General features: G+C 40.0%; 1 protein-coding gene across 2 annotated transcripts in view; it reads left to right on the forward strand.

Annotated features, from left to right (window-relative positions):
• The first annotated feature begins 12,205 nt into the window (after positions 1 to 12,205).
• The window catches only part of GNPTAB (N-acetylglucosamine-1-phosphate transferase subunits alpha and beta), a 43,646-nt gene continuing 30,390 nt past the window's right edge, over positions 12,206 to 25,461 (forward strand). For both annotated transcript variants that reach the window (XM_080558399.1, XM_080558398.1), the window contains exons 1-7: positions 12,206 to 12,447; positions 17,135 to 17,220; positions 20,944 to 21,063; positions 23,063 to 23,104; positions 23,960 to 24,165; positions 24,859 to 24,923; positions 25,190 to 25,324. In XM_080558399.1, the coding sequence (XP_080414525.1) occupies positions 12,331 to 12,447; positions 17,135 to 17,220; positions 20,944 to 21,063; positions 23,063 to 23,104; positions 23,960 to 24,165; positions 24,859 to 24,923; positions 25,190 to 25,324 (771 nt within the window). In that variant the 5' untranslated portion in view covers positions 12,206 to 12,330. The remainder of the gene's footprint in view (positions 12,448 to 17,134; positions 17,221 to 20,943; positions 21,064 to 23,062; positions 23,105 to 23,959; positions 24,166 to 24,858; positions 24,924 to 25,189; positions 25,325 to 25,461) is intronic.

A 25,461-nucleotide genomic window follows, 5' to 3' on the forward strand; every position in this document is an offset into this window, starting at 1 on the left:
CATATTAAGATAAAGGAAATAGTCACGGAAGAGATCTAAAATAGATTATGCCGATGGTATTTGTATCCCCACTTCTATTCTATTTCATTTGCAGTCCGGTCTCCATTGTTTTTATATTTATTGTATACAACTGTTTCCTTTATCACTTTACCTTCTAAGGAAAGTCAGGTTATGTCAATTAGCAGAGGTGCATAAATGGTTCTTCTGTGCAAAGTGTCATGTAAGAAGCTCATGGCTTTGTTATATCACTTAAATAGCACTCTTAGATACCTAGGGTTTTTACAGATTCACAGATTCACAGATTTCTCTAGGTTGGAAGAGACCTCAAGATCATCGAGTCCAACCTCCGACCTAACACTAAGTCCTCCACTAAACCATATCCCTAAGCTCTACATCTAAACGTCTTTTAAAGACCTCCAGGGATGGTGACTCCACCACCTCCCTGGGCAGCCCGTTCCAATGCTTAATAACCCTTTCGGTAAAGAAGTACTTCCTAACATCCAACCTAAAACTCCCCTGTCGCAACTTTAGCCCATTCCCCCTCGTCCTGTCACTAGGCACGTGGGAGAATAGACCAACCCCCACCTCTCTACAGCCTCCTTTCAGGTAACTGTAGAGAGCGATGAGGTCGCCCCTGAGCCTCCTCTTCTCCAGGCTGAACAAGCCCAGCTCCCTCAGCCGCTCCTCGTAAGACTTGTAATATTTTTAGACTTTTAGATATTATTTCCTAGTAGAATCATTGTTGCCTTGGCATCTCCAATTTGAGACCAGTTATATACTGATTTTCAAACCAGCTGTCCCATCTCTTTACCATTCTGCTTCTTCTGCTGTCCATAACTGCATTTTGATCCCCCCAAACGTACTTGTTACTTGAATGAACTCCTGCTGCCTTGTGGGTGGTACTCCATGGACTTTTTGACCTGTTGATGAAATTTTTGTTTATTTTTCATTAGAAGACATTCTCTTTCTTGGTGAAGACATGTATAGCTAAAAACAATCTGTGGGGAATTGAAGGGACTGAAGCAAGGGACTGAAGCTGGGCAATCACATTCTCTAGTTGCCTAAGCATCCCACTTTGACCATTGATAAAAAGAATATGGAAGAGTACCTTCTAAATCTAGACAGATTAGTTGCATATTTCACTTCTCTGGTATTTGTATCTGTCAGATCCAGACCATTTTTTCTTCTGAATCCATTTTGGCATTTAAACAGTGGAACTGGGGGGTGTTTTGGACTGGCTTGTAAGTAGTCCTTATTTCCTCTGAGTGAAGCTAAGACAGGCACTGCAGTGGTTGTTCTTGTAACAGCATGGTCCTGATACCGATTTGCTTTGTTCCTTCCCCTGTTATACTTCATGCACTTAAACTCCTCATTGTCTGAGAAGTCTGCAAGCACAGCTGCTGTGCTCTTGCAGCCAGTTCTTGAGAAAGCAAAGTGTTTGGGCAAGTAGCAGACATCAGAGTGATCTCTAGCTGGAAAGATTTAGGCTGTGGTAGTTAGATAAGTCAAAGAATGTAGACACAAGTTCAGTATATGTGCCATTCACCTCTTTTCACATTGCTTATAAAGAGTAACATAAATAAATTGCGTAAGTTGCACTTACAAGAAAACTATTTAAAAATAAGGGTATGGAGAAGCACCATAGCTTAATTTAGGCAGATGTTGAAAGATATATAAATAAATGTCCTGGTTTCAGCTAGAATAGAGTTAGTTTTCCTCCTAGTAGCTGGTAGGGTGCTATGTTTTGGATTAGGATGAGAAGAGTGTTGATAACATGCTGATGTTTTAATTGTTGCAGAGCAGTGCTTACACTAAGTCAAGGACTTTCCAGCTTCTCGCTCTGTTCTGCCAGCGGGCAGGCTGGGGGTGCAGCAGGAGCTGGGAGGGGACAGTCAGTCACGGACTATGCAAACTCAGTGGACAATAAAATAAGAAAGTGAAGTTTGTAATGTATAATTCTGAGCTTATTTCTTGTAAAGTGATATGGAATATGAAAGACCTACTTAGAGGGCACCCCCTCCCCAAATATGTTGGTTTCCCAGTATCTTGCAAAGCAGTCAGCCAGATCCTGTGGAGAATTGCTATGGCAGCTTTTACTTCCCTGATTTAATAAAGAACTTACTGGAAGAGGGAAGAACAACTGAGATGAGAACATGACAGTGATGAAAGTCTGGAAGTCAAACAAGGGAGAGGTTACTTACTGTTCAAAATCTTGTGTTTTGCTACACACAAGCACTAGGAAAAAAGCTACTTGTTAGTAGCTCATCAGCCTTGACCCTTCAATGGAATGCTTAAAAATAGTTATTAACATCTAGCAATTCTTTAGCAAACCCTACGGCAAAAACAAGTGATTTTTGTCTAACATCATGTATTTTTTAAATCTGAGTAAAGGATATCTACTAAGTATCCTCTGGCCATCATACACAGGCATTCAGAAACCTCAAATAAAATTGAAAACATAGCTTTATTTTGGCCTGCTACTTCTCTGTTCTCCTAGCACTTTCATCCTTTCCTTAAACTTGAAAGTGTTTCCAGTGAAAAACAAAAAGCTTTAAAAAAAATCTGCGATAGGATTACGTTTAGAATACAAAAACATAAGGTCTGCAGATTTTGCACTCAGAGATAATTTGTTGGATTTATTTATATGTAACTAGACCCGGATATCTAGGGAGCTCCTCTGTAACAACACTTAGGAATTCACAAACTTATGACTGCTCATAAGCAGAACTAGATCTTCCCAGGGAACTGTGAGAGAGAAGAGGAAGAACTTGTTGCTTGTATAGACAGAAGCAGTAGATGGTTAAATAGAGAAAGGAGGGTGTGACAGCTGTGCAGCAGTTGGCACCACTGTAGAAAAGATAATATAGACTGGAAAGAGGAAAGCAGTTGCCAGCAACAGGTTGTGCCAGAACTGGATATTTACAGGAGAAATCAAACACACTACCTGTAGCTTCTGTAGAGGAGTGTAGGAAGGGTTCAGGCTGGCTTGTGGTATCTCTTCCTTTCCCCGGTGGTCACATGCAAGTTCTGTAACCATCTCTCAGTAAAAAAACACGCGTAAGCTATTCTCATTTCTGATTGAAATTGATTGCCAGTTCAGGAATGGCAGTAATTAACATCTTACAAAATCTGTGAAGTCTTATGCTGTGATGCATTCATGCCATTACACTTCTGGCAAGTAGTGTGCTTTAATTTTAAAATAGTTGTCAGGTGTTATCGTTGAAGAGAAAAGATGGCTTATTTTGCTCAGTTTGTTTTGGTTCCCTCTGTAGTTAGCTAGACTATAATATCTAACCAAATGTCTAACCACAACATAGATAAAGATCTCTCAGCTGTCAAAAGGAGCAGTCAAATAAAGAATATTGCCAAGTTCATAAAGAACTAGGAGAGGTAACGACTGAGATGCAATTGTGTAGTTTTCTAGAAAAAAAAAAAAAAAAGATAGAATCTTCCTGTAGTAACAGAACAGATTTGGATTGATATCTCTGAATAATACTGAGATCAAGGAACTTTTATTCCAGAATTTCTAGAAAAGATTAGTTCTCAAAATGTGTATTTTAAACTCATTTACTCCCTGTTTTCACTATATGGCTTTTTAAGTGATTGTTTTCAAAATAAAGGGTTTAATGGGATAAATCTCTGCTTCCAGAATGCACAAGCTGTAGACCAATGTGGGCTATCAGCAGCAAAAGAGAGAGAGGCTGTTCAGCTGCAGATAAGGCATTCTGCAGTGGCTTTTTGCTCCCTTGCTCTGAATGAGGTAGTCAACATCCTGAAGCATGCAGTGGGTGAATTTGTATCTAGTATTTTAATTTGGCTCTACATTTTTAGAAAAGAACATTTTCAGGGAAAAAGCAATCATTCAAAGCAAAAATTGTAGCTTTTTATGCAGCTTTGCCATCTGAGAGAATTACCTTTGCAGTTTGCTTAGTGGAACATGGTAACTGACATTAAGTTGTTTGGTGAAGAGGGAGAGGAAATGATGAACCTCATGACCTTGAGTTCAATTAGGATGTGAGGGGTTGAAAGAAATCAGAGTCTAAATTGAGAGAATTTGATAAGTACTAGAAAAAGCTATAAAAAATATCTTTTTCTCCAGGCCATAGCCTCCACTGTTAGAAGTGGCTAATGATGTGCTTTGTCCAACATAAAGCTTCCAGGAAATAGGCAGTGCCAACTGCTGAAAAATCAGATTTTTTTTCATATATTAAACTAGATTTGCCAGAACTGGAATCTCTGTTCAGTTTCAGAGTGTTGATTGGTCTGTCTTCTCCACATAATTTTGCTAAATCTTGAATTTTCAATTATTCCTTCCTGTTTATACTGTGCATAGCACATTGTTGGCCTTAGTGTTTGCTCCTTTGATAAGCTTAGTTGTTTTGTATCTGGTTACAAGGTCTAAAATAGCCACAGAGAGCAGCCACAAAAGCTTCAGGGTAACATTGTGAAAACTGTTTATGTTGGAACTGTTTGTTCCAAGCTGATAACATACAAACTTAGTAAAATGTAATTTTACAAAACCTAAATATTTTGTCCTATCTCTTTTGAGAATGTCTTTTCATTTTTAACAAGCTGAGTTTTCCATCCTTATTTGGCCTCTGCTAATGTCCTCCATGGTTCTTTGATAACAAAGATTTGTGCTTCATAGCAACTCTGATGAGACCACAAAAAATATTAAGTAAAGATAGGAGGATTGTTCCTGTTCAGTAAAAGTGAAGTGATGTCAGTGTCATGAGTCATCAGCAAATGCTCAGCTTTGTACCTGGGCCATGGGCGCTAAGATAACTCGAGGGAGCAGAGTGACACCATTTCTTACTAAAGTAAGGAAATTTTGATTAAGGAAAAATAGGTGCAATTCTTGGAGTCCCAAAGGAAAAGATCATAGAATCACAGAATCATAGAGTTATCCAGGTTGGAAAAAACCTTCAGAATCATCAAGTCCAACTACCAATCTGACCTACTGAGTCCCATTGCTAAAACATGTCCCTTAGTGCCACTTCCACATGTTTCTTAAATACTTCCAGGGATGGGGTCTCTGTCACTTCCCTAGGCAGTCCATCCCAATGCCTCACCACCCTCTCCATGAATAAATTCTTCCTAAAGTCCAGTCTAAACCTCCCATGGTGCAACTTGAGGCTGTTTCGTAATGTTCTGTCACTTGAGAAAAGAGACTGGCACCTCCTTGCTGCAGCCTCCTTTCAGGTAGGCATAAAGCAATGAGGTCTCCTGTCAGCCTCCTCTTCTCCAGATTTAACAGCGTCAGCTCCCTCAGCCACTCCTTATAATTTCTGTTTTCTACTCCCTTCGCCAGCTTTGTTGCTCTTCTCTGCACATGCTTGAGCAACCCAATATCCTTCTTGTGGTGAGGGGCTGCAAACTGTGCACAAGCTCATGAGCTATACCTGGGAGTTGTCTGTACCAGGTTTTCCACACCCATGATGGCAGGAAGAGGCATGAGTTTTTCCAGGCGTGTGAGAGCTGTGCATTGTTGCAGACCATTGTCAAGGGTTAACCGGAGGTGTGAAGTGGCACCATAGGCAGGCATGGCCTGAGGCTGCCCAAAAGAGCCGACCTGAGTGAGTTGCTCCCTCTCACAGGGCCACCTGCCACTGCCCTGCTGGAGAAACCCCACTTGGTCCTTTCGCCTGGGTGGGCTTTAGAGGATTCAGATTGTTCCTTGGAGGCACAAGAAGTTGAAGTATAGCTTTTCTGGGGATAACAGAGTAATTCACTGTAGTTGTAGAGTATATGAAAATAAAGTGTCAGGATGCATTCTTGGGTTGTTTTGAAATAAAACAGACATGAAACAGACATGAAGAACAACAGTCAATAGGGCTTTCTGGAAAGATCTTATAGTAAGCATGTCCACTCTACTCTCTTTGTAGTCTCTTAAGCATTTTGGGGCATAAAAAATGTATTTCTAGGCAACAAAGGAAATTATTCATCCTAAACAGGTCCTTTATCTACTTCATCTTTCTGTCTGATTCTATGGTCCACATAAGATAACTAACAAACCAAAATTAATTCTATTTCAATGGCAGTTCTCGTGTTCTGAACCGCCACCCTAGCACAATTATGTAAAAACAAACAAACAAACAAAAAAGTGCCTTTTGATATTGTCAAAATATCTTCTTGACCACTCCTCATCCTTTAAGGCCCCTAGTTCTCCTGCTCCCTTCCCCCCCCCCTTTTTTTTGCCTCCTTAGTGTGCTGCTGAGTGAATTCAAAAGATTACCTTGCTCATTCTAAGCATTGAATTCACACAGTCCATTCTCTGTGCTATTAAGACTTGCTGGAATTGGCAAAAGAATCATAAGTCCCAGTGCTGCTTTGCAACAATGACATCAATGTACTAAAGGCTCTGTGTTTTTAGTGTTAAAATACAAAACAATACCTTTTTACTCTTTAGAATAATCCAACACTTCAGGGAACTAGACATTACTCTGAGAAATACACTGCAGCCTAACTCCCTGAGCAGTTTAACTCATTTCAGTACCTGATGGATATTCATCCCCTCATCCACAGAAGGGCAGTTGACATTCTGCAGAAGAACTGCACCAGACCACGTTGCCTACCAATTTAGCCATACATTATCTGCACTACCTACAGATAATAACGCCTATCTGCAAAGTTTCAAAAGATTTCTTCTGGCTTCGTGCAGACATTTGTTATTTTAGTTTGAAGTGCTCAGAAAATAATGGGGTCTTTTGGAATAAAATATTGATGAGTGTTATGCTTTGAAATTTTGATTTCAGTGCTGGGTGCACATGCTGCCTCAGCCTCATCAAGATTTTCATCTTAAGAGATTTTAAAAATATTGTTGCTGTAATCCTTTGTTCTCTGGTGAGTGCTTTGTTTCTGTTTCTAAGAATCTACTGTTTTCCTTTTATCTTTAATTATACCTAGTATGGACCAGCCATGCTCTACAGCTTATTGTCAATACCCTTTATAGCATCTGCACAAATAGAAAAACCTCAGAAGTAGAAAGGGCAGGATGACTGGTTGCTGTTTAAGAGAGAACAAAACGTGTTTTTTTTTTTATTATTATTTTTTTTTTTTTCCCCTCACCAGTGGAAAAATGGGGCCAGTAGAGAAATGAGTTTTGAAGAAAAGAAACAAACAAAAAAACAAAAAACAAAAGGACTTTATATTCTATCAACAATATTTTCAAAAGTAAGGAGCCATAAATTTTCCTTGCATACTATTCTGAGGGTTAGGAGTTGAACATCTGAGGATTTTCAAAACCAGTGACACACTGAAGTACACAGCAGGATTTTCAAATTTGTGTTAAAGTCAAAACTCTCAATAGCTGCCTCTAATTAGAGTGCATATGCTCATGGGACTACAGACTGATTTAGAGATAATCCACTACAATATACAGCATCAGGGTCTAACATCATCTCTCAGAAACTGACATCCTGGTCACTTTCTATTTAGAGATGATATCAATGGGATTAAGTCTTTATCAAAGGCTAAGATCTCTGTAAATGGTAAGTCAAAACATATATATATTTTTGAATGATAAAATACCTGTTGACTATTTTTTTAGTCTGTCACGTACCAAATGACTAATGTTGATTTAATTATTGTATTTGATAGATAGTAGCACTGCAAAATTCACTGAGCTACTTGTTCCAATATGCCTAAGGCTACTGCTTTAAACAGGGTTTCAGAAGCATAGATATTACCATTTAGATATAATTTGGAGGAGGGAAAGAGAGAAGTCCTAGAACGCCCTTCTGTGTCCCACCTCCTTTCCACAGAAAGTACTAATGCAGCTCTTCAAAGTACTGACAAGTACTTTGTTTTGACTGCCTGTTTTGACTGTTGTTTAGGGCCTAGCCCTCTACAAAGTTCTCTGTTAGCCTGCAGGGGCACAGGAAAAAAAAAAAAGAAAGAAAAAAAAAAGTGACTTTATAGAAGAGCAGGTCATTAAGAGTATGTTAATATAATGAATGAACGTGGAAGTGTAGCAGAGAAACCCAACCCTTGACAGGCTTTGGTGGGGAAGAAATGAGCCAGAGCTGTAGAGCAGGGCTGTAGGTCCATGTTGGTGGATCAACAGCTCTGTCCAGATGCCAAAATGTCAACTGGCTTTAACCCAGCTGCCATAGATGATGTGAAGACCTAGCAATGCAGCTTTCACTGTGGACTAAGAACTCACATACTTCTTACCAGGAACTTGTATAACCTGCCCTGAAATCCATGCTGGCAAAGTTGCCCTGGATACTTATATATAATGTCTCTGTTTGATACATAGATGTGATTTCAATAGTGAGTACTGACAACCAAGTAGAAATTCAGAGGATTTTTGTATTTTACTATGCTAATGAAATTGCTTTCATTACATCTTTGTTCTTAAATGTTACTGAAAAGAAGCACAAAGGCAATAATATAGCAGTTCTAGGCTGGTGTCTAGATTGCCCTTGAAATCAACAGGAATTTAGACACTTTCACAGTAACTTCTGAGGACTTTGCCCATTGCATTTTAACTGATTCTCAATTACTTCTGTAAATCAAAGTGTACACATGACAAGGTTATTGCCACCAAGACTACAGGGCGTGGGGTAATGACATCTTCTGTTTGTTTTCTGTACTCAACTACTATTCTGTACTTTAACTGAACAGAGTTTTATGTAGGAAAGAAAATCCTAGTATGACGTACATCTATTAAAACACACTGTTAAGAATGCAACAACTCAGAAGTTAGAAAATGCCAGTTTAAGGCTTCTGTAATCCTGAGCATGTGCATTACAATACAGTGAGTGGTGAAATAACTGGCCACTTTTTTCCTCTCCATCCTTCAGTGTGCTGGGTGAACTTGTTCACAGCTGTGTAGAAGAACTTCTAATTCTTTACAAAGATCTGTTGTGAGTAGGGCAGGCATAGAAATGATGTCTGCATAATTGCCATAAGCAAATACAAATTGGCCTATGTTGCAAAACTTCTATAATGATAGCCAAGTCACTTCAAACAAACTTGCCACAGGTAAATCATTACCTCTGTGTCCTTTATTTTTGGTTGCCTGACTTAAGACACCTTTAATGTTTGGAAGTTCTGAGCATTCACAGATGTAACTGAAGTCACTAAAAGCTAACTGTTGAGCCTTCACAGCACTACTGGTGAGATCCTGTACTGTGAAAAATCAGTCCTGAAGTAGAAGCAGGCATGAAGTTTGCAGAATTTTCTTTGCCTTTGTGCTTCACAGAGGTGCTGCAAGATGAATTCATGTTTGTGAAAGCCCTTGAGGACGTTAGTTCTCTTTGCTTTAAAGCAATATTTGAGAAGTGTGCAGTGAATATTATTTTGGGGTAACAGAGATGCTTTAGATTCTAGGTTGATAGTTTCTCGTCTTCTGTCTCCACAAAAGATAATTACATTATTGCCTTGCATGTTTAGCTCTTGCTCCTCTCCCTTTGATGCACAAGATTTGGAAGGAATATTCCATGATACTTCAGCTTTTCTAAGGAAGGAAAAGTGTGATTAGTAGATTGCTGTTGTCCCAGGGCAGAAATGAAGAAGAGTAGTAGCAACTCAAGGCTTCTTTTCTTCCTGCCTTTCTCAAGTCTTTGAACATTACAGGATCTCCAGTCCCATATAAAAGAATGAGTAATTACTTGCCTTTTGAAAGTAGCTTCCACTCTTCTCTTAAAATCAGGCCTAACTGTAGAAAGAAAAACATCTCAAATTTAGAGAGCTTTCTGAGATCTAAGAGATAGAAAATGTTGGTGAAGGCAATTTGCAGAAAAACATGGTCAAGATGAAATATGTTCATTTTATAATTATTTGACTTTTCGTTAGATTGTGTGAAAGGCACATCTTTGCTTTATGTGCTGCTACGTGCGTCTTAAAGTTAATACAAGTACAAGTACAGTTAACTGGATTATTCCAACAGTTTACATAGAAAGTGATTTGGCAAGGCCCTTAAGTATATGCCTAATTATAATTGCAGCATGTAATTCTTAGCTATCCTGACACCTAGTGGAATTTATTGCTTGAAGCAAAATATCTGGGTTCATTTGCCTGTAGAGTGATTGGGGAAAAATAAGGAAGTTAAATATCCCATTCTCAGACAAAATAGCAAGATTCTCATGTGAACAATTGCCTAACCAATGAATTAGATAAAATGTGAAAACAAATTCAGCTTGAGCTCTACCCCTTTTAGAGACATGCTCATAAAGCTGGTTGCAAAGCTGCAAGGTCCTGGTTTTGAGCCTGGAAAGATTTGTTCTTTATAGAAGTAGAAGTATCCAAGCAATTTGGATTCAAATTCTTTCTCTAATGGGATTTGAATCTGCATCTTCGATAGTACTAGGTTGCAAATAATTAGCAAGTTGAGGGTGCCTGTGTTTTCATCAATTTTCCAACATGCAGCATGGAACAATTGAGATTTTCTTGCACTGGAGATGGCTACAGTGTATGAACCTTTGACAAAATGGGAATATGATGGTTGATGCTTGCCTGAACATGAGCCAGCAGTGTGCCCAGGTGGCCAAGAAGGCCAATGGCATCCTGGCTTGTATCAGCAATAGCGTAGCCAGCACAACCAGGGAGGTGATTGACCCCTTGCATTCTACTCTGGTAAGCCGCACCTTGAGTACTGTGTTCAACTTTGGGCCCCTCACTACAGAAGGACATTGAGGCCCTGGAGTGTGTCCAGAGAAGGGCTACAAAGCTGGTGAAGGGCCTGGAACACAAGTCCCATGAGGACTTGTGGCTGAGGGAACTGGGGTTGTTTAGTCTGGAGAAGAGGAGGCTCAGGGGAGACCTTATTGCTGTCTACAAGTACCTGAAAGGAATGTGTGAGGAGCTGGGGGTTGGCCTCTTCTCGCAGGTAACTAGTGATAGGACTAGAGGGAATGGATTCAAGTTGCGCCAGGGGAGGTTTAGGTTGGAAATAAGGAGACATTTCTTCTCAGAAAGAGTGGTCAGACATTGGAATGGGTTGCCCAGGGAGGTGGTGGCATCACTGTCCCTGTGGGTGTTCAAGGAAAGGTTGGATGTAGTGCTTAGGGACATGGTTTATTGGGTGGCATTGGTAATAGGGTGATTGTTGGACCAGATGATCTTGGAGGTCTTTTCCAACCTTAATAATTCTATGATTCTAACAAGCTAAGGATTATCTTCCTCCAGGGCAGTACTTTGGCACATAGGTGAGAAAATGTGAAGGATGAAGACTGCATGTATGAAGAGAAGGGGCTGGCAGTGTGCAACAGGTGATGAAAGCTTAGCTAGAGGCTTCTACATCTTGACACTGTAAGGGTTAGTTGTCATGAAGGGCCAAATAAATATAATCACCCTGATAACATATGGCAAGGAGGTGAAACACAGCACTGTGTGGTGGGCTCTGAACTCTGAAGGTAACGCCTAACAAATTTGCCATCCAGTGGCCTATGAAGAAAGGGAAAACGTGACACTAAAAAGGTAAATGGGAGTGGGGCTCAGTGAATTGATACATCTGTGCCAAAGAGCCTTGTACCTTGGTCGCATCCTTGAGAACTACAAAGGGTGCAGTCCTCTCATACCACAGCTATGCAAATGTGCTAGGACAAACTTCTGGGAATGGTCAGGCATTGTTACTTTATGCAGGGAAAAAGAAGAACATGTGGGTGATGTTCATTACCTGGAAAAGTCACTGCAGTGAATTGTCAGAAATACTTTTCCGTGCAGTGAGAAAGGACTACAGAGGTAGGTGCTGTTGTCCTTGGCCTCATGAGGGTCTATGGCACCACTTTAGTTCACTGTGGTAACCGGAATGCCTCTGCCTGATGAAACTGGACTACAGTGACACCAGCAGTGTCCGGTGTAGATATCTGAACTTTATGGCAGAAACTAGGCATGCAGATTCAGGACCTTTAATTAGGTTCTTATCACGTTTTTGTCTCAGGAAACGCTCTTGAAGAAACCCACGAGTAGCTTCTTCTAGCCTGCCGCTTCTCCTTACACGAACCTATCTCCCTGCACTTAATTTCTGTGCTGAATCACACCAAGAAATGCTTCAGCGAGAATTCAGCGCGCAGCTCTATTGCCCCTCATGCCAGGACGGCACGCCTCTGCCCACACCCCTGCGGAGAAAATCGCGCGGACAAATCCCTCCCGCCAGTAAGCTGCCCGGAGGCCGCCCGGGGCCTAGCGGGCCGCCAGCGGGGCCCGAGAGCCGCCGCCAGGTGGCGCCGCGGCGCTGCCGGAAGGGGCGCGGGTGGTGGCGGCGGCGGCGGCGGGACCCGCCCGCCCGGCCCGGCGCATGGCAGCGCGCTGAGGCGGGCCGCCCCGGGCCGCACCGCGCAGGGCCGAGCCGGCCCGGGTGGCGGTGGCGGCGGCCGGCGGGCCATGCTGCTGAAGCTGCTGCAGCGCCAGACCTACACGTGCCTGTCGCACCGCTATGGGCCCTGCCTCTGCCTCGGCGGCCTCGTCCTCATGATCGTCTCCGCGCTGCAGTTCGGGGAGGTCAGTACGGCGGGCAGCGCGATTCCATCCTGCTCTGCTAGCCGAGCCGTGCCGTGCCGAGCCGAGCCGTGCCGTGCCGAGCCGAGCCGTGGCTCGGGCGGCTTTGAAGGGGGTTAGCGTGCTATGGCCCTGCCGTTCGAGAGGAGAGTTCCTACAGCAGGCAGCACGGAGCCGCGGAGGGGGGCACGTTCATCGCTGTCACTGATTTATTTCGTCCTTATGCCGCTCCGCTTTGGCTCGGGGTGGCCCCGGGCGGGTGGAAGTGGCACGGCTGCGGTGCTGCCCCTGGCCCGGCCCGGCCCGGCACGGCACGGCAGGATAAACCCGGCTCCAGGCGTGCCCGGGGCTGCTGTTAGATCGTTTCCAGGGAAAAATGCTGCAGGAGCGCCTGCTTTCTTGACCCGTGCAACTTTCCCCCTTTCCAGCACCAGGTGGTTTATTGGGGCTGTATTATTTTTGTTTGGAACAGCCTGACGGGACTCATGTAGGGCCTGTGCTTAGCATAGCCTTCAGACAGCGATTGGGAGTGACAGCTTTCTCCCCGCTAGAGTTTAAGGAGTTAAACCTGCAGTCTGTCTTACACTGCTTGCTGCTGATCAGTCGGTACTGCGGTGCAAGTGATGCGATACGACTTCTACTTTGTCTTATATAAGATTTTATACACGTGTATGGTATATTTCGAAGTTTCACTACGTATTACCCTGTCTATTTTGGAAGCCACCAAAGAGAATATCGGGAGAGGAAGAAAGATCTTGCTCGCTGTAGCGCTCAAGAAGCATTCATGGAATTAAAGAAAAGACTTGGTCAGTGTAAAAGGATGGCCATGCTAAATGCAAACAGACAGGTATTTCCCGATTCCTAAATTTCTCAAGATTCTCAAGACAAATTTTGCTGCTGTTTTGGTGGTGTTTCCCCCCTCCCCGTTTTATTTTGATGAGCTCTTTCAGACTTAAAAAAAAAAAAAAAAAAGAGAGAGAGAAGAGCCATGAAGAGCATTATCTGAAACTATGGTGGAGCACAATCAGAAGTGTATTCTGTCTGGATGCTCACTGTCTTTCATAAGGTGCTTCCTGTCTGCTGTCTTGCAGTGGTCACAAGTTGCTGAAACGCTTTGAAACCACGAGTGAGATAGTTGAGCCATCTGTTTATATGTGATTGTCAGCTTTTGTTTTAAAGCTGATTGATAGATATCTCTTGGTGCTATGAAACTTCAAGTAAACTTTTGCTTTTCCCCAGAATCGGGACCTAAGGCAAACATCAGCATTTCTGAGAGCTTTTATAAACTGCTTCAATACTTGTCCAAATTACAACTGATTTTGCTGAGAATGAGTCCAAGTCACTTCTCAGAATACCAAATCTGAGTTTGCTATTTCCAGTCTTTTTAATACCAGAACTATTTGGAAAGCTTAGACGCTATTTAGACAGTGAGCAAATAAGTGGCAGATTGATGTGGGAGTGAATTTTCAAAACTCTATGTTAAAAATAAAAGAAAAGTGACCAGAAATCTTCTAATCGTGCTTGGTAAAAACACTCCTACCCTGCACACCACCCAAAAAAGCTACAAACTAAATCAAATGTCTGCATAAATACAAAAACAAACAAACAAAAAAGCTCTTTAAAAATAAATAAATGGATGATGATGAATAAGATCAGTAAGAGATGTTTGCATGTATTTTGCCTTTGAATTTTATGATTTAAAGTGTTCCTGTCCTGGTAAACAGTAGTAGTTAAGGATTTAGGAGAGACTGGGCTTGTGAAAATAAACACTGTCAGGCCTCTTCTGGCAGCAGTAGTAAGAATGGAAAAGATTTCTGTTCTTCAGTATAGAGTCTGCAAAGTAGCAGCAAATAAAATTTATAAGAATTTTGAACTCAAAACCAAGAAATCTTTTTAGTAATCATCAGGTGGACCATATTAATGTTCCGTGGAGATTTCTTAAGCGATAAAGCAGCAATGCCTATCAGCCTCTGTTGTCTGAACAGAGTTTGCGGTTCCTTTTTTCCCCTGCCCCCAGAGCCAGCTTTTTGGTCCAAGTAAGCAAAATAGCATCTGCTTGTTTAGAGTCATACTAATATTTATATTAGTGCTGACATGGAAATGGATGGTTAGAGAAAAAAAAAAAAATGAGACTGGGAATAACGTCCTAACAGCCTCAAGATGAAAATGAGTGATTTCAAGGAAAAAAAAAGTTATCCTAGTGAAATAACAGTGCATTAAGCATGGTTCAGCTGTAACGTATGGGATAGCCAGGTGTAAGCCAATGCTGTAGCCTAGTCTTAAGATGTTTTGAGTTTTATGACAGTTTGCCTGTAAACCATTCTTAGCTGACCTTCCATAGGTCATTTAGCTTTGTAAAATGTTTTATAAATGGAAGAAGTGAGATGCTGTTGTCACGCTGCTGATACAGTATCTCATGATAGAGGGTCTCTCCATTTGTTGTTGTTCCTTACTAGTTTTAAGTATCTGCATGTAAAGTTTAAGTAGAGGCCCGTAGGCATTATTGCAATGTAAGCAATGAGAGAAGAAAACAGAAGCAGAATGTATCAGGTGGGAAGCCTGTAACTTCTTTTCCTAAACATCTATCCAAAGAGAGCTGCCATGGTTCTCTTTCAGTACAATTGCACAAACACAGAAAGCAAATGTTTGAATGGTTAATGCTTTCCTTCCAGAGAGCTGTATTCATACAATAAAATACATTTTTGTTTTTACTCAGATAATTCAGTATTTCTTCTAGAAGCAGATCAGTGTGTGTCAATTCTTAATTAGCAGTAATTACAGATGTTAATGCGTAGATAGCTTTCATTATGTACTGTTTTAAACTAATGTATTGGGCAGAAGGACATAATGATTTGGGCATGAAGAAGTGTAATAGCGTGTTTGATATTTAAGGAAGGAGATTTTATGCTCACCTTGTAGATCATGTGTCCTTTGTGTATGAGGAACAAGCTTGTACAGATGTGATTTGGACTACAAAGAGGCTGTGCAGCTTTGGAAATATATTTTGTGTGCTTGTCACTGACGCGTGATGGGACTTCCCTGTTCTGTATACTCTTCAGAAGGCTTTAATTTACTTTAGCAGGCATGAGAGTATAGAGATGTGTATCTTCTTAAAATGGAGGGAGGTAGCCTCTGAAATTACTGTTCTGAGTGCTATTTTAAAGAAATGGTAGAGTTTATAGTTGCCATAAAACATAAGCAAAAGTGATATTTAAATCTAAGACCGGTGTGAAACAAGCACTGTAATTTTTTTTTCCCAGTACATATTTATATGTACTTCTGCACATAAAATAAACCACTGCCCTTTCATCTCTCTAAAGCAACACAAGATGATACTGTAGTTTTTAAGATTGAACTTCAGCTGTAAAAGATGTGGAAAGTTTATCTAAGAGCAGGATCTTCTATATATAGGAGAATTTTATCTCAAATTACTCATGTTTTTTTGCTATATCAAAGCGTATGAAACATTTTTAGTATTGGAAAGCCTGATTTTTCTGCTTGGAACCATGATTTCAGATACTCTGTTAGTAATAGAGATGCAACCACATGCCTTTGTTCAATATTTATGTGTGTATATACACACATGTGTGTATATATATATATACACATTTAAAAATAACATTGGAATGTAAACATGCAGCTTTCTAAAGTACAAATCTTCTTGTGATTGTGCTCCCATAGAGCTAATGTGTGAATATGCTGTTGAATGTGGCTTGCTGGCAAAAGACTGACATTTTAGCTAAGTGATCTTGGTGGCTGGATGAAGCTGGGGGAGACAATCCTGCCTTCAGCTGTGTGTTCCCACCATTCCTCGTCTGCCGCAGCATCCGAGCTGGGGAGGCCAAGCTGATCTGTTTTCTGAGGGTTCATTTCCCTGCTGGTTTAGCTCCGTGACTTGGCTCTCTGCAGGGTCTGGCGAATGCCAGCTTCAAGTTAAAGGGAGGGGCAGAAATGCAGGGGGATGGAAGAGTCTGCAGCCCACAGGAGTACGGAGCTGTTGGGTTAGTTTGGTTGCCATGTTAGACTCACCTGGACTGGGAAACAGCTATCGTGTTTTAAGTTTGTGCCCAGGTTAATCTGCATAATTTGATATGCCCTGGGCTGGCTGTTTGTTTTCAAAGCTCAGAGTGCAGAGATAGACTCCAATATGTCCTATATGAGAACAGAAAGGAAGATGATGAAAATTGGGAAAATTGAAGATTGTGAAAATTGATGGGGGGGGGTCCTGCTTGTATTGAAGTATATTTGTTTTAGGGCCTCAGTTTTGAGAAGATGCTGCTGCATTAAAAGAAAAAAATAAATCATAGAATCATAGAATCATTAGGGTTGGAAAAGACCTCCAAGATCATCTGGTCCAACCATTGCCCAATTGTACCAATGTCACCCACTAGACCATGTCCCTAAAGGTTCAGAGACAAGGAGGATGTAATCAAAATGAATAGTAACTTAAAAAGTGTGTCCACAAAACATGAAGTCCTTTCTTGCAGAGAAAAAAACAATGTTTATTGTAATTGTGCGCTCTAAGTTCTATGTCTGATTGCTGACTCAGTGTAATAATTTAGTTTGGATTAATTAAGTCAGATGTGCATTAATGTGTAGATCAACTTGAGTGAAATCGGTCGTGAGTAAAAGTTTCAAAAGTAAGTGTCTAATTTTAGAAGATGGTGACATCGAGTATTTTTCTTTTCAGGTTGTGTTGGAGTGGAGTAGAGACCAATATCATGTTATGTTTGATTCATACAGAGACAACGTTGCTGGCAAATCATTTCAAAATCGGTGAGCTATACTTGTAGTTAGCATATCGCATGTTGTACTGTTCAATGAATTCTCAAATATTTAAATCAGATATTCTAGATGAAGTAACGTACTGCTGAGTAGTACTTTATTGTAAGGGCTCTAAATCTGCGATGAATTGTTAACTTAGAGATTCTAAAACCGTGAGTTAGTGGTTAATTTCCCAACTTAGAAGGTGTTTGGAATTTGGAAGTTCTAGTCATATATGACAGTTTGTTTTAAATGCATTTAATTCATCCAGTCTATAAGGAGATATCGGAATGGCAATAATGTTAACAGTGAAGGGGGAGACATGAAATATTTTCTATATTAAGGTAAGAAAATAGAAGTACTGTTCCTGTGAACTTAAAATTCCCACTTCTAGTGTTTTTGGAAAAGTTATTTTTGATTTACCTTGACTTTTCTGTGGCATCTTATATGGGACGTTATTTAGCAGAAAAGTCACAAAGGTAGCAAGAAAAAGCTTTTTAAAGCAAGCTAAATGCACTGGAGAAGTCACAGCAAATTGGAAACCAAGTCATATGGGTCATTTGCTTCAGCTGTGCTAACTTCTGTGTGGCTGCTTGTGGTTTCATAGTTCATATCTGAATAGTCACAGGGTCTGTTGCTCAGGAAGTCAGTGGACGGTGAATTGGTAGGTGGAAGAAGCTTACTAAGGAGATATCATCTGACTCTTTTAAGTGTTGATGCACTTGACTGGAAAAAGCCCTGAAAGCAGATGTGTAATCTCCCTTGAGGTTTGTTGAATCATGAGACAGTAGAAATGATCAAATCAGTTCATCATGTTTTAGCTGGTGCAAGATAATTCTTTAAAAGTACATTGCACGGTATTTGTGAGTACTACTCGCAATTTCATCTCTTACTTCCCTCCTCTGTTTTCTAAAGGAAGACAGATAAAGCAGAGTGACACAACTCGTACAGATTATTAACTTGTATGTGTTTCTGCAGTGCTGGAGTGAAAGCATGGTTGTTTCTGTCAGTACTAAAGTTCTGCCTTTGTGTTAATTAAGTACAGAGTTTTTACAAAATGGCAGAGTTTGTCCAAAACAAAATTGCAAGTCTTACTGTCGTGATGTAATAGTCAAAATCAGTCAACTTACATGGTCTATTTTCGTATTTCATTTCAGTCAGCTCATCTTGGGCCTAATCTGTTTGCCAGATTGGTATCTGTGATGAAGACCAAAAGCGTAAGCTCACATGAAGGAAAAACATAGCTACAGAATTTAAGTGAAGAAAGTTTTTGAACTTTTCTGACCTTAACTTGCAAAAGACTTTGTGTACTTAAAATAATGTTAGAGAAGGATAATGTGGAAGTAGCTTTCCTGTTCCTTTTTAATTTTAAAGCAAAATGCCATTAGGCGCTTCTCAAAATATAAAGTCTCAGTGCTTTTTAAGAGGTTTTGAAATTAATCAGAAAGCTTTGAAAGAGACCACAAGGTGAAATCTTAACACTGTTACTGATCCTAATTGGTAGCAGTGTTAATTAGGAGCAAAAAATTGTGTATGATATGTTTTTTTATTACTATGTTTGATAACCACTACTTTCCCAAACAGTGTGTTAATTTGCTGTAAAAATACATTAAGAAAATTCAGATTAACTTATATTTGGATAAATTGTGAACTAATTGATCAGCAAACAGTTCACTTGCTTTGATTTTTTTTTTGTAATTGTCTCTATAGACATTACTAATGAAGATCAAGCCACACCAGGGTTAATTCAGAGCTGACATTTCAATGCTACAAGTTAAGTGTAGTAAATTACACAGTTCTATTTGCTATTGTATAGAAACAAGCTATTAGCAAATTATAAACTGGGGAGTGGCTTTACAGAAGTATAAATAGTACTAAAATTGCCTCATAGCTTAGACTGAGTTGGAATTTAGGCTTTTCTTTTTCCACATTTTATGTTCTTAAATGAAGGCTGTGTAAATAAACTCTGCCCTTTGCCCAGGAGACTGAGAGTTGTGCACCTTTGAGATCAGCTAATTTGAGTCAGGTGCTTCCACCTAAAACAGGTTTCCTAGCTGTAGAAATCAAGGGCCTGCCAACCCAATAATGTAACTGATCACAACAAGCATGGAAAAGCTGGAGGAGCTTCTGCCATTGAATTTCTAATTCTGTGAAAGACTCAAAACGTACAGGGAGTTGCACCTGTTAATGAGCTACTGTGTCTCCTGAGAAAGAGGTAGAATAACTGATTAGGGGGGGTAGCCCTAATCTGCAAATTGACTTTTTTGTCAGCTGAGAATGTAGCCTCCTGCAGAGTATTGCACCTCAGAAGTGAGGTAGGCTTTCTGGATGGTGCTGCTGAGGAAGGCAGTGCCTCCTGCTAGATGTTCAAGCTGTCTTTATGGTGACCCCCCAGCAGCCCTTAGGTGTTAGCTTAAGTTGTTAGGAACTGCAGTGAACTGAGTGCAAAACGTTCACATCCCTTGTGTTGTGACCAGCTGCTGCCTGCCGGTTTGCCGAATTTTGCACTTCAGTTACTGAGTCTCAGCCAGTAGGAAACAAAGATGTGTGGAAATTATCTGCATGCCTTGCTGTGCAAGGGAAGGTGGAGGAGATACCTACGAACTGCCTGTCTCTCTGTTGTTTGAAGGATGCCATGCAGTGGGTGGGGAGGGAACACCTTTTCCTTGGATATTTCATTGTGTGTCCCAGTGGATCTTAGTGTTAAAACACTTGCTCAGTGTTTGCTATCCAAACACTGCTTTTCTCCTGTTTGTTTTCACTTGTCTATTTCATGAAAACAAATGACAGAGAGAGAAATCAACATCCAAGGGTCTAAGCTTAAGTTCAATTTAATATGCTTGGCAGGAGGCTGGATTGTTGGATTCTGCTAAAGTGTGTGAAGGCCTTCTACAGTTTAGGAAGGTATTATAGCTTGACACTGCAACTTGTGAAAATAATGGTTGGGGCATCCCCCTGCTCTCTGGGACTGAGAGGTTCATCTCTGGCAGCAGCCTGGAGCACCTGCTGAAACAGAGCTGTGGGCCTCAGGGAGGAGATAACCACAAACAGAAAATAAGTACTCAAAGATTTTCTTTGCTGCTTCTGCATTAGGTACGCTAGGACATCTGTAACTGTTCAGCAGCAGTTTCACAGTATTAAAGTGTGTCAAGAATGGGTTTGACTGCTGTGTCTAGTGTCTGAGTTCATGTATCCTACGTAGGTTGTTAGTTTGTGAAATGCTCTGTTACTGAGATCTAAGAGGTATTAGGGTAAAGATGTGGTTCTGCTGAGATCTTATTGGCTGTGGGCAATTAAATAACACAAAGTGTGATTTAAGTCTTTACACTTTGTGCTGTCCTGTCTAATTTGGTTAGCTGGTGAATTAAAGATGTGCCTAGATGCTGGTACTGTCTTGAGAAATATTTAATGGGTTGCTAGGTGTTTGATTATAGGTTAACATGTAGTGAAATTTAGAGTATAAATGGCAAATTTCGTTTAGTTAGTGAATTGTTGTGAATTGTTATGGCCTCAGTAGGTCTTCTTTTGGTTTTATGTCTGTGCTGTTTTGTCAAAGGCTGGTGTATAATTACGAAATTATGTATATTTATAGCTAAAGGGAAGCTTTTTTCTTTGTCTCTTCAGCTCAGACACCAAGCATTTTTGTTCCTTGACGGGAACTGCTATTGTAGGATGCCACAAACACTTGTAATGTAATATTAAACAGCTCATGTAGCTTTCATTTGAATTATGTAGGCTTTGTTTACCCATGCCGATTGATGTGGTATACACCTGGGTGAACGGCACAGATGTTGAACTGATCAAAGAATTGCAACAGGTCAGAGAACAGATGGAGGAAGAACAGAAAATAATGAGGTAATAATCTCATGTATTTTTTTTCCCTTGCACTAACAATAGCAATCTGATGTGGTACTAGCCCTCTTTCTTCTCTCCCTTGTTGCTCGACATGAAAATCCAAACTGATTTTCTGTCTTCATTTGATTATTCTCAAAACCCTTCTTTCAGTTCTACATTTAGCCATGAAGTGCTGTGTAATCAGAAAACTGTTTAAAATATAGAGCATGATAATTTAAAGTAATTAAGGCTGTTCTGTCTTGAATTTGTAAAAATGCTGTGCAGAAAACTGTGCTTTTTTGTTTGTCATGTTGTATGGATTTCTGTAACTGTTCCTGGATAATAATAAAACTATATCTTACATGTTTAATATCTCTTCATCCCCCTCCTACTCATCCCCCAATATTTCTTTTCATACTGGCCTTAATAACATATACTTGAGCATATGTTTCTTAAAGGCTCCTTAAAAATAGATTTGTAGTCTCCTAAACACAGAAACTGAGGAATAGGAAAATAATTTATTCAGGTTATAGACATATTGTTCAACCTTCTAACTAAGGCAACAGGGAGGGCGATGTAATGCTGCGTTCAGAATGTTAGAGATTGCGCTATACTGGTCTGTAAAATCACTGATCTAAAGACTGCAGTTAGTGCCCAGCTTTGTTTTCTAGCAAGCACATGCAGATACAGATACCTTGGGTTGTTTTGTAACCACTGATTTAGTTCTTTATTAGCAACTCCATGGTCGTGTGATCAGTTTTGGACAGAAAAATGCTAAATGAAAGAACAAGACTTTAGTTTAAGTGTTTGTGTCAATTCAGAATAATCAGAAATCCACAAGTGAGTGTAACGATTGATGTGATTTTTGGCATGTTATGACTTGCAATTAGGTACCATTAACAGTGTGATCACAACTGAAGTTCTAGGCCTCTGGTTTGCTACTTAAATTGCAAAATACATTAAGTGTAAACATCTTAAATATAGGCATGGTCTCTGCTCTGAAGACCTTTCATGTTTATACTAATCATTCCCTAGCAGTTTACATAGCAAACATCAGTGGTTTCAGCTCCATGATACTTATGGGCAAAGAGCTGCTGTGATTCCTGTTTTAGCAAGGGAAAGCCACACATTTTGTCCTTCCATAACACTGATCTGGAAAGTTTATATCAAACTCAGGGGTAAGACTCATGTCCATGTCATGTTCATCATCTACAGGGACAGTTGGTTCTTTCCTTATAGATATCAACACCCCCCAACCCCCTTTGTATTTTGAAATTGGTTAGCACAGTTTAAAAAAAAAATAAAAATAAAAAATGGTTCAAAGGATCAAGGTGAATGTGGAAGACAAAGGCAAAGACTATAAATCTCTGCTAATGAGCATATATTCTGTACTGCATAGTAAAACTTAGTAATTTGTTCCTTTTTTATTGATCCACCTGAATCAAATTAGTCACTGTCCAGGTGCTTTATTCTTCAGGGGGAGAGAGAGTAGCTTGATGGATGGTGCTTCGCTTTTTGTTGGCGTGTTTAGGAGGTGCCCTTGGGATTGTATTATTATTATTTTTTTTGCATCATCATTGCTCTACCTGTGCATTAACCTTCATCAGTTTCTGCATGTACACGGCCAAGGCATGGTAGACCTTAACAGAATATATATCATAGACAAAACTATGAACTCACTCCAGTTTCAGGTCAGTAATTCCTGTTTTTTTATCAGTGCTTTTCCTATTAACAGCAGTTTCGTTAAATAATCTAATAATAACCCCTGAAAATCTTGTTAGCAGAGTCGCACTGCTGCAGCTCCTGGCACTAGCAAGGATTTTCGGGTTCTGGTGCGCAGCGGGGGAGCACATGTCAGCCTGTGCTTGCCTAAGTAGGCTAATGGCAAGGGATTGGCAGTTTTATAGCTGGGTTATCGCTGATTTCACAACACGTTCCTGACTCAGAACTCTGAAATTAGATTTAATTCTTTACAATCAACTCAGAGTTACTTAATGTGGTTGTTTTCATTTTGTAATAGAGAAATCCTTGGAAAGAATGCAACAGAGCCAACAAAGAAGAGGTAAGGGGTTTTGGGTTTTTGTTTTGTCTTGGCTATAAATTGAAATAACTATGTCCTACTCATTTTTAGTTGAAAGCAACTGTCGGGGAGGTGGGGTAAAGGGGTATTGTGTTTGTTTTTCTACAGCCTGAGCACGCTTTCCTTCTGTGTCATTTCAAGAGAAGTTGACAACATGATACTATATATGTTGAATAACAGTAATGCAGTTGTGAAGTATGAGCCTCTTAGTGTGACAATTTCTGAAATTCAAAAAGCCTTTACTTGTCACTAGTTAGGCATAGTTCGTATTCTGAGTGTGGATTTTTAGTGCATATGTACCTCGAGTTTTATAATTCAAAAGTATTAAGATTATTTTTTTTCCAGCAGTACCTTTACCTGCCATTTGTGTACACAGTGCTGTAAGTCATTGTTTGTGGAGGGGCCAAGGCTCATGTGTCTCTGCACTGCCAGGAAGCAGCAGGGCCTGCTCTGTCCTGTTCTTAACTTGGCCTGGTTGTTCTGTAGAGATCTTTATAAGGTGTCCTCTGTAGTTGAATCTCTGCAAACATTGAAATGTTTGAAAAAATTTTTGAAATTTTTGATAAATAAAAATACATGATTGAGAAAAGAGATGTGTTTTTGAGGAGAGGAGGCAAGGAACTGGGGAACAAGTTACGGGAATGTGCTGAACTGTAACAGTAAGATATTTGTTTTCTACAGCAAAATAAGTATGCTCTTAATTGTTCCCACCCTTTCTTCAACAGATGTTGGAAATAATTGATCAGATTTTACAAAAACATCTCTCATTGCACCTAGTATTGATTTTTGTTGTAAATTTTCTAGTGTGTTAAATACACCTTTGGTATTTTGCTACAGTGAGAAGCAACTGGAATGTTTGCTGACACACTGTGTTAAAGTGCCAATGCTTGTCCTGGATCCTGCGCTGCCGACCAATGTCACGCTGAAAGACCTCCTGTCCATTCATCCTGCTCTACAAGCTGCTAACAATATGTTCTTTGTAGCAAAACCAAAAAATCCTTCTACCAATGTGACAGTAATTGTTTTTGATAGCCATAAGGATGGTAAGAACCTATTTGACAGTTTCCATATCGTTTTCTAGGGAAAGATTTTCACTAAGTTGCTGTGAGTTAGGTTGTATTGTCTTCCATTACTGACTCTGCCACTAATTTTCTGTTTGACTTTAGCAAGTTGTACTGTGTCTCTTCCCCTCAGTCTGTTTCTTTAAATGATGACATCACTGATACTGTTTCTTATCTCCCAGACATCTGATTATGAAAGATTAAACAGTTCCGTACTCTTGAAGTACTGTTGCAAAACAGACTTGATATCTGAAAATCTGTGTTGCACTGATGATCTCAGAAGACTGAGGCTAAGACTGCGGATTAGTTTTAGAAATCATCTTTTAATTGCTGTGATGTGAAGGGTGAATATTGTGCAAAAAATTCTGCCTTTGTTAAAAGGATTGTACACTGTAAAAAAAAAAAAAATTATCTGTGTGTTCAACACTTACAAGTAGTATCTTAGAACAGGTACAGGCTTCTTATTTTAATACATAGTGCCCAACCCACTACCACCCACTTACCCAAACACTGGTGTTTATTTTACTGGCAAGATTATTTGACAAGTATAAAGACAAATCTTCACTCCATAAACATCCAAAAGTTCTTAATTTGCAAAAGTCTATCTTAGTTTCTGGAATATACAAAAGAAATGACTTCCAGTTTTTGATTTGCAATGTATTTTATTTATTCTAGTTGAAGCTGCCCATTCTGGAATGTTAAAAGACAACAGCAAACAGATAGTATGGAGGGGCTACTTGGTATGTACTTTTAAAATCTGTTAATTAGCTTTTAGTTTTTGTATGTCCTAAACTTTGTGTTTTTCGGAATTATTTCTGTGCTATACACCCTTCGTAACTCATACGTTGTGATAAGTAAAAGCTTTTAAAATTACCTTTATTTCAGTGTTGAGGTTTGGGTCAGAACTACACTCTATTAAATCTGTCATCTGCTGAAGGGTTGTCAGATAATGTGAATCACTGTAAATTTAAAGAAAGGACTTTTTACCCTGTCATCCTGTTTTTAGACTACAGACAAAGAAGTTCCAGGCTTAGTGTTAATGCAAGACTTGGCCTTCCTTAGTGGATTTCCAGCTACATTCAAAGAAACAAATCAGCTACGAACAAAACTACCGGAGAGTCTGGCCTCTAAAGTAAAACTGGTAAGGATGTAGAGGAAAGAGTAATTTATTTGTATTGTTTTTTATTTGTTTGCTTTTAAGTACTTCACATACAGACCTTACCTACCTAGCAGGAGAACTGTTGCAGGTGACTTAGGATGTTTCTGATAGTCATCTGT

Source organism: Anser brachyrhynchus, assembly GCF_964034855.1.
Source record: "Anser brachyrhynchus genome assembly, chromosome: 1".
In the NCBI taxonomy this organism is placed as follows: domain Eukaryota; kingdom Metazoa; phylum Chordata; class Aves; order Anseriformes; family Anatidae; genus Anser; species Anser brachyrhynchus.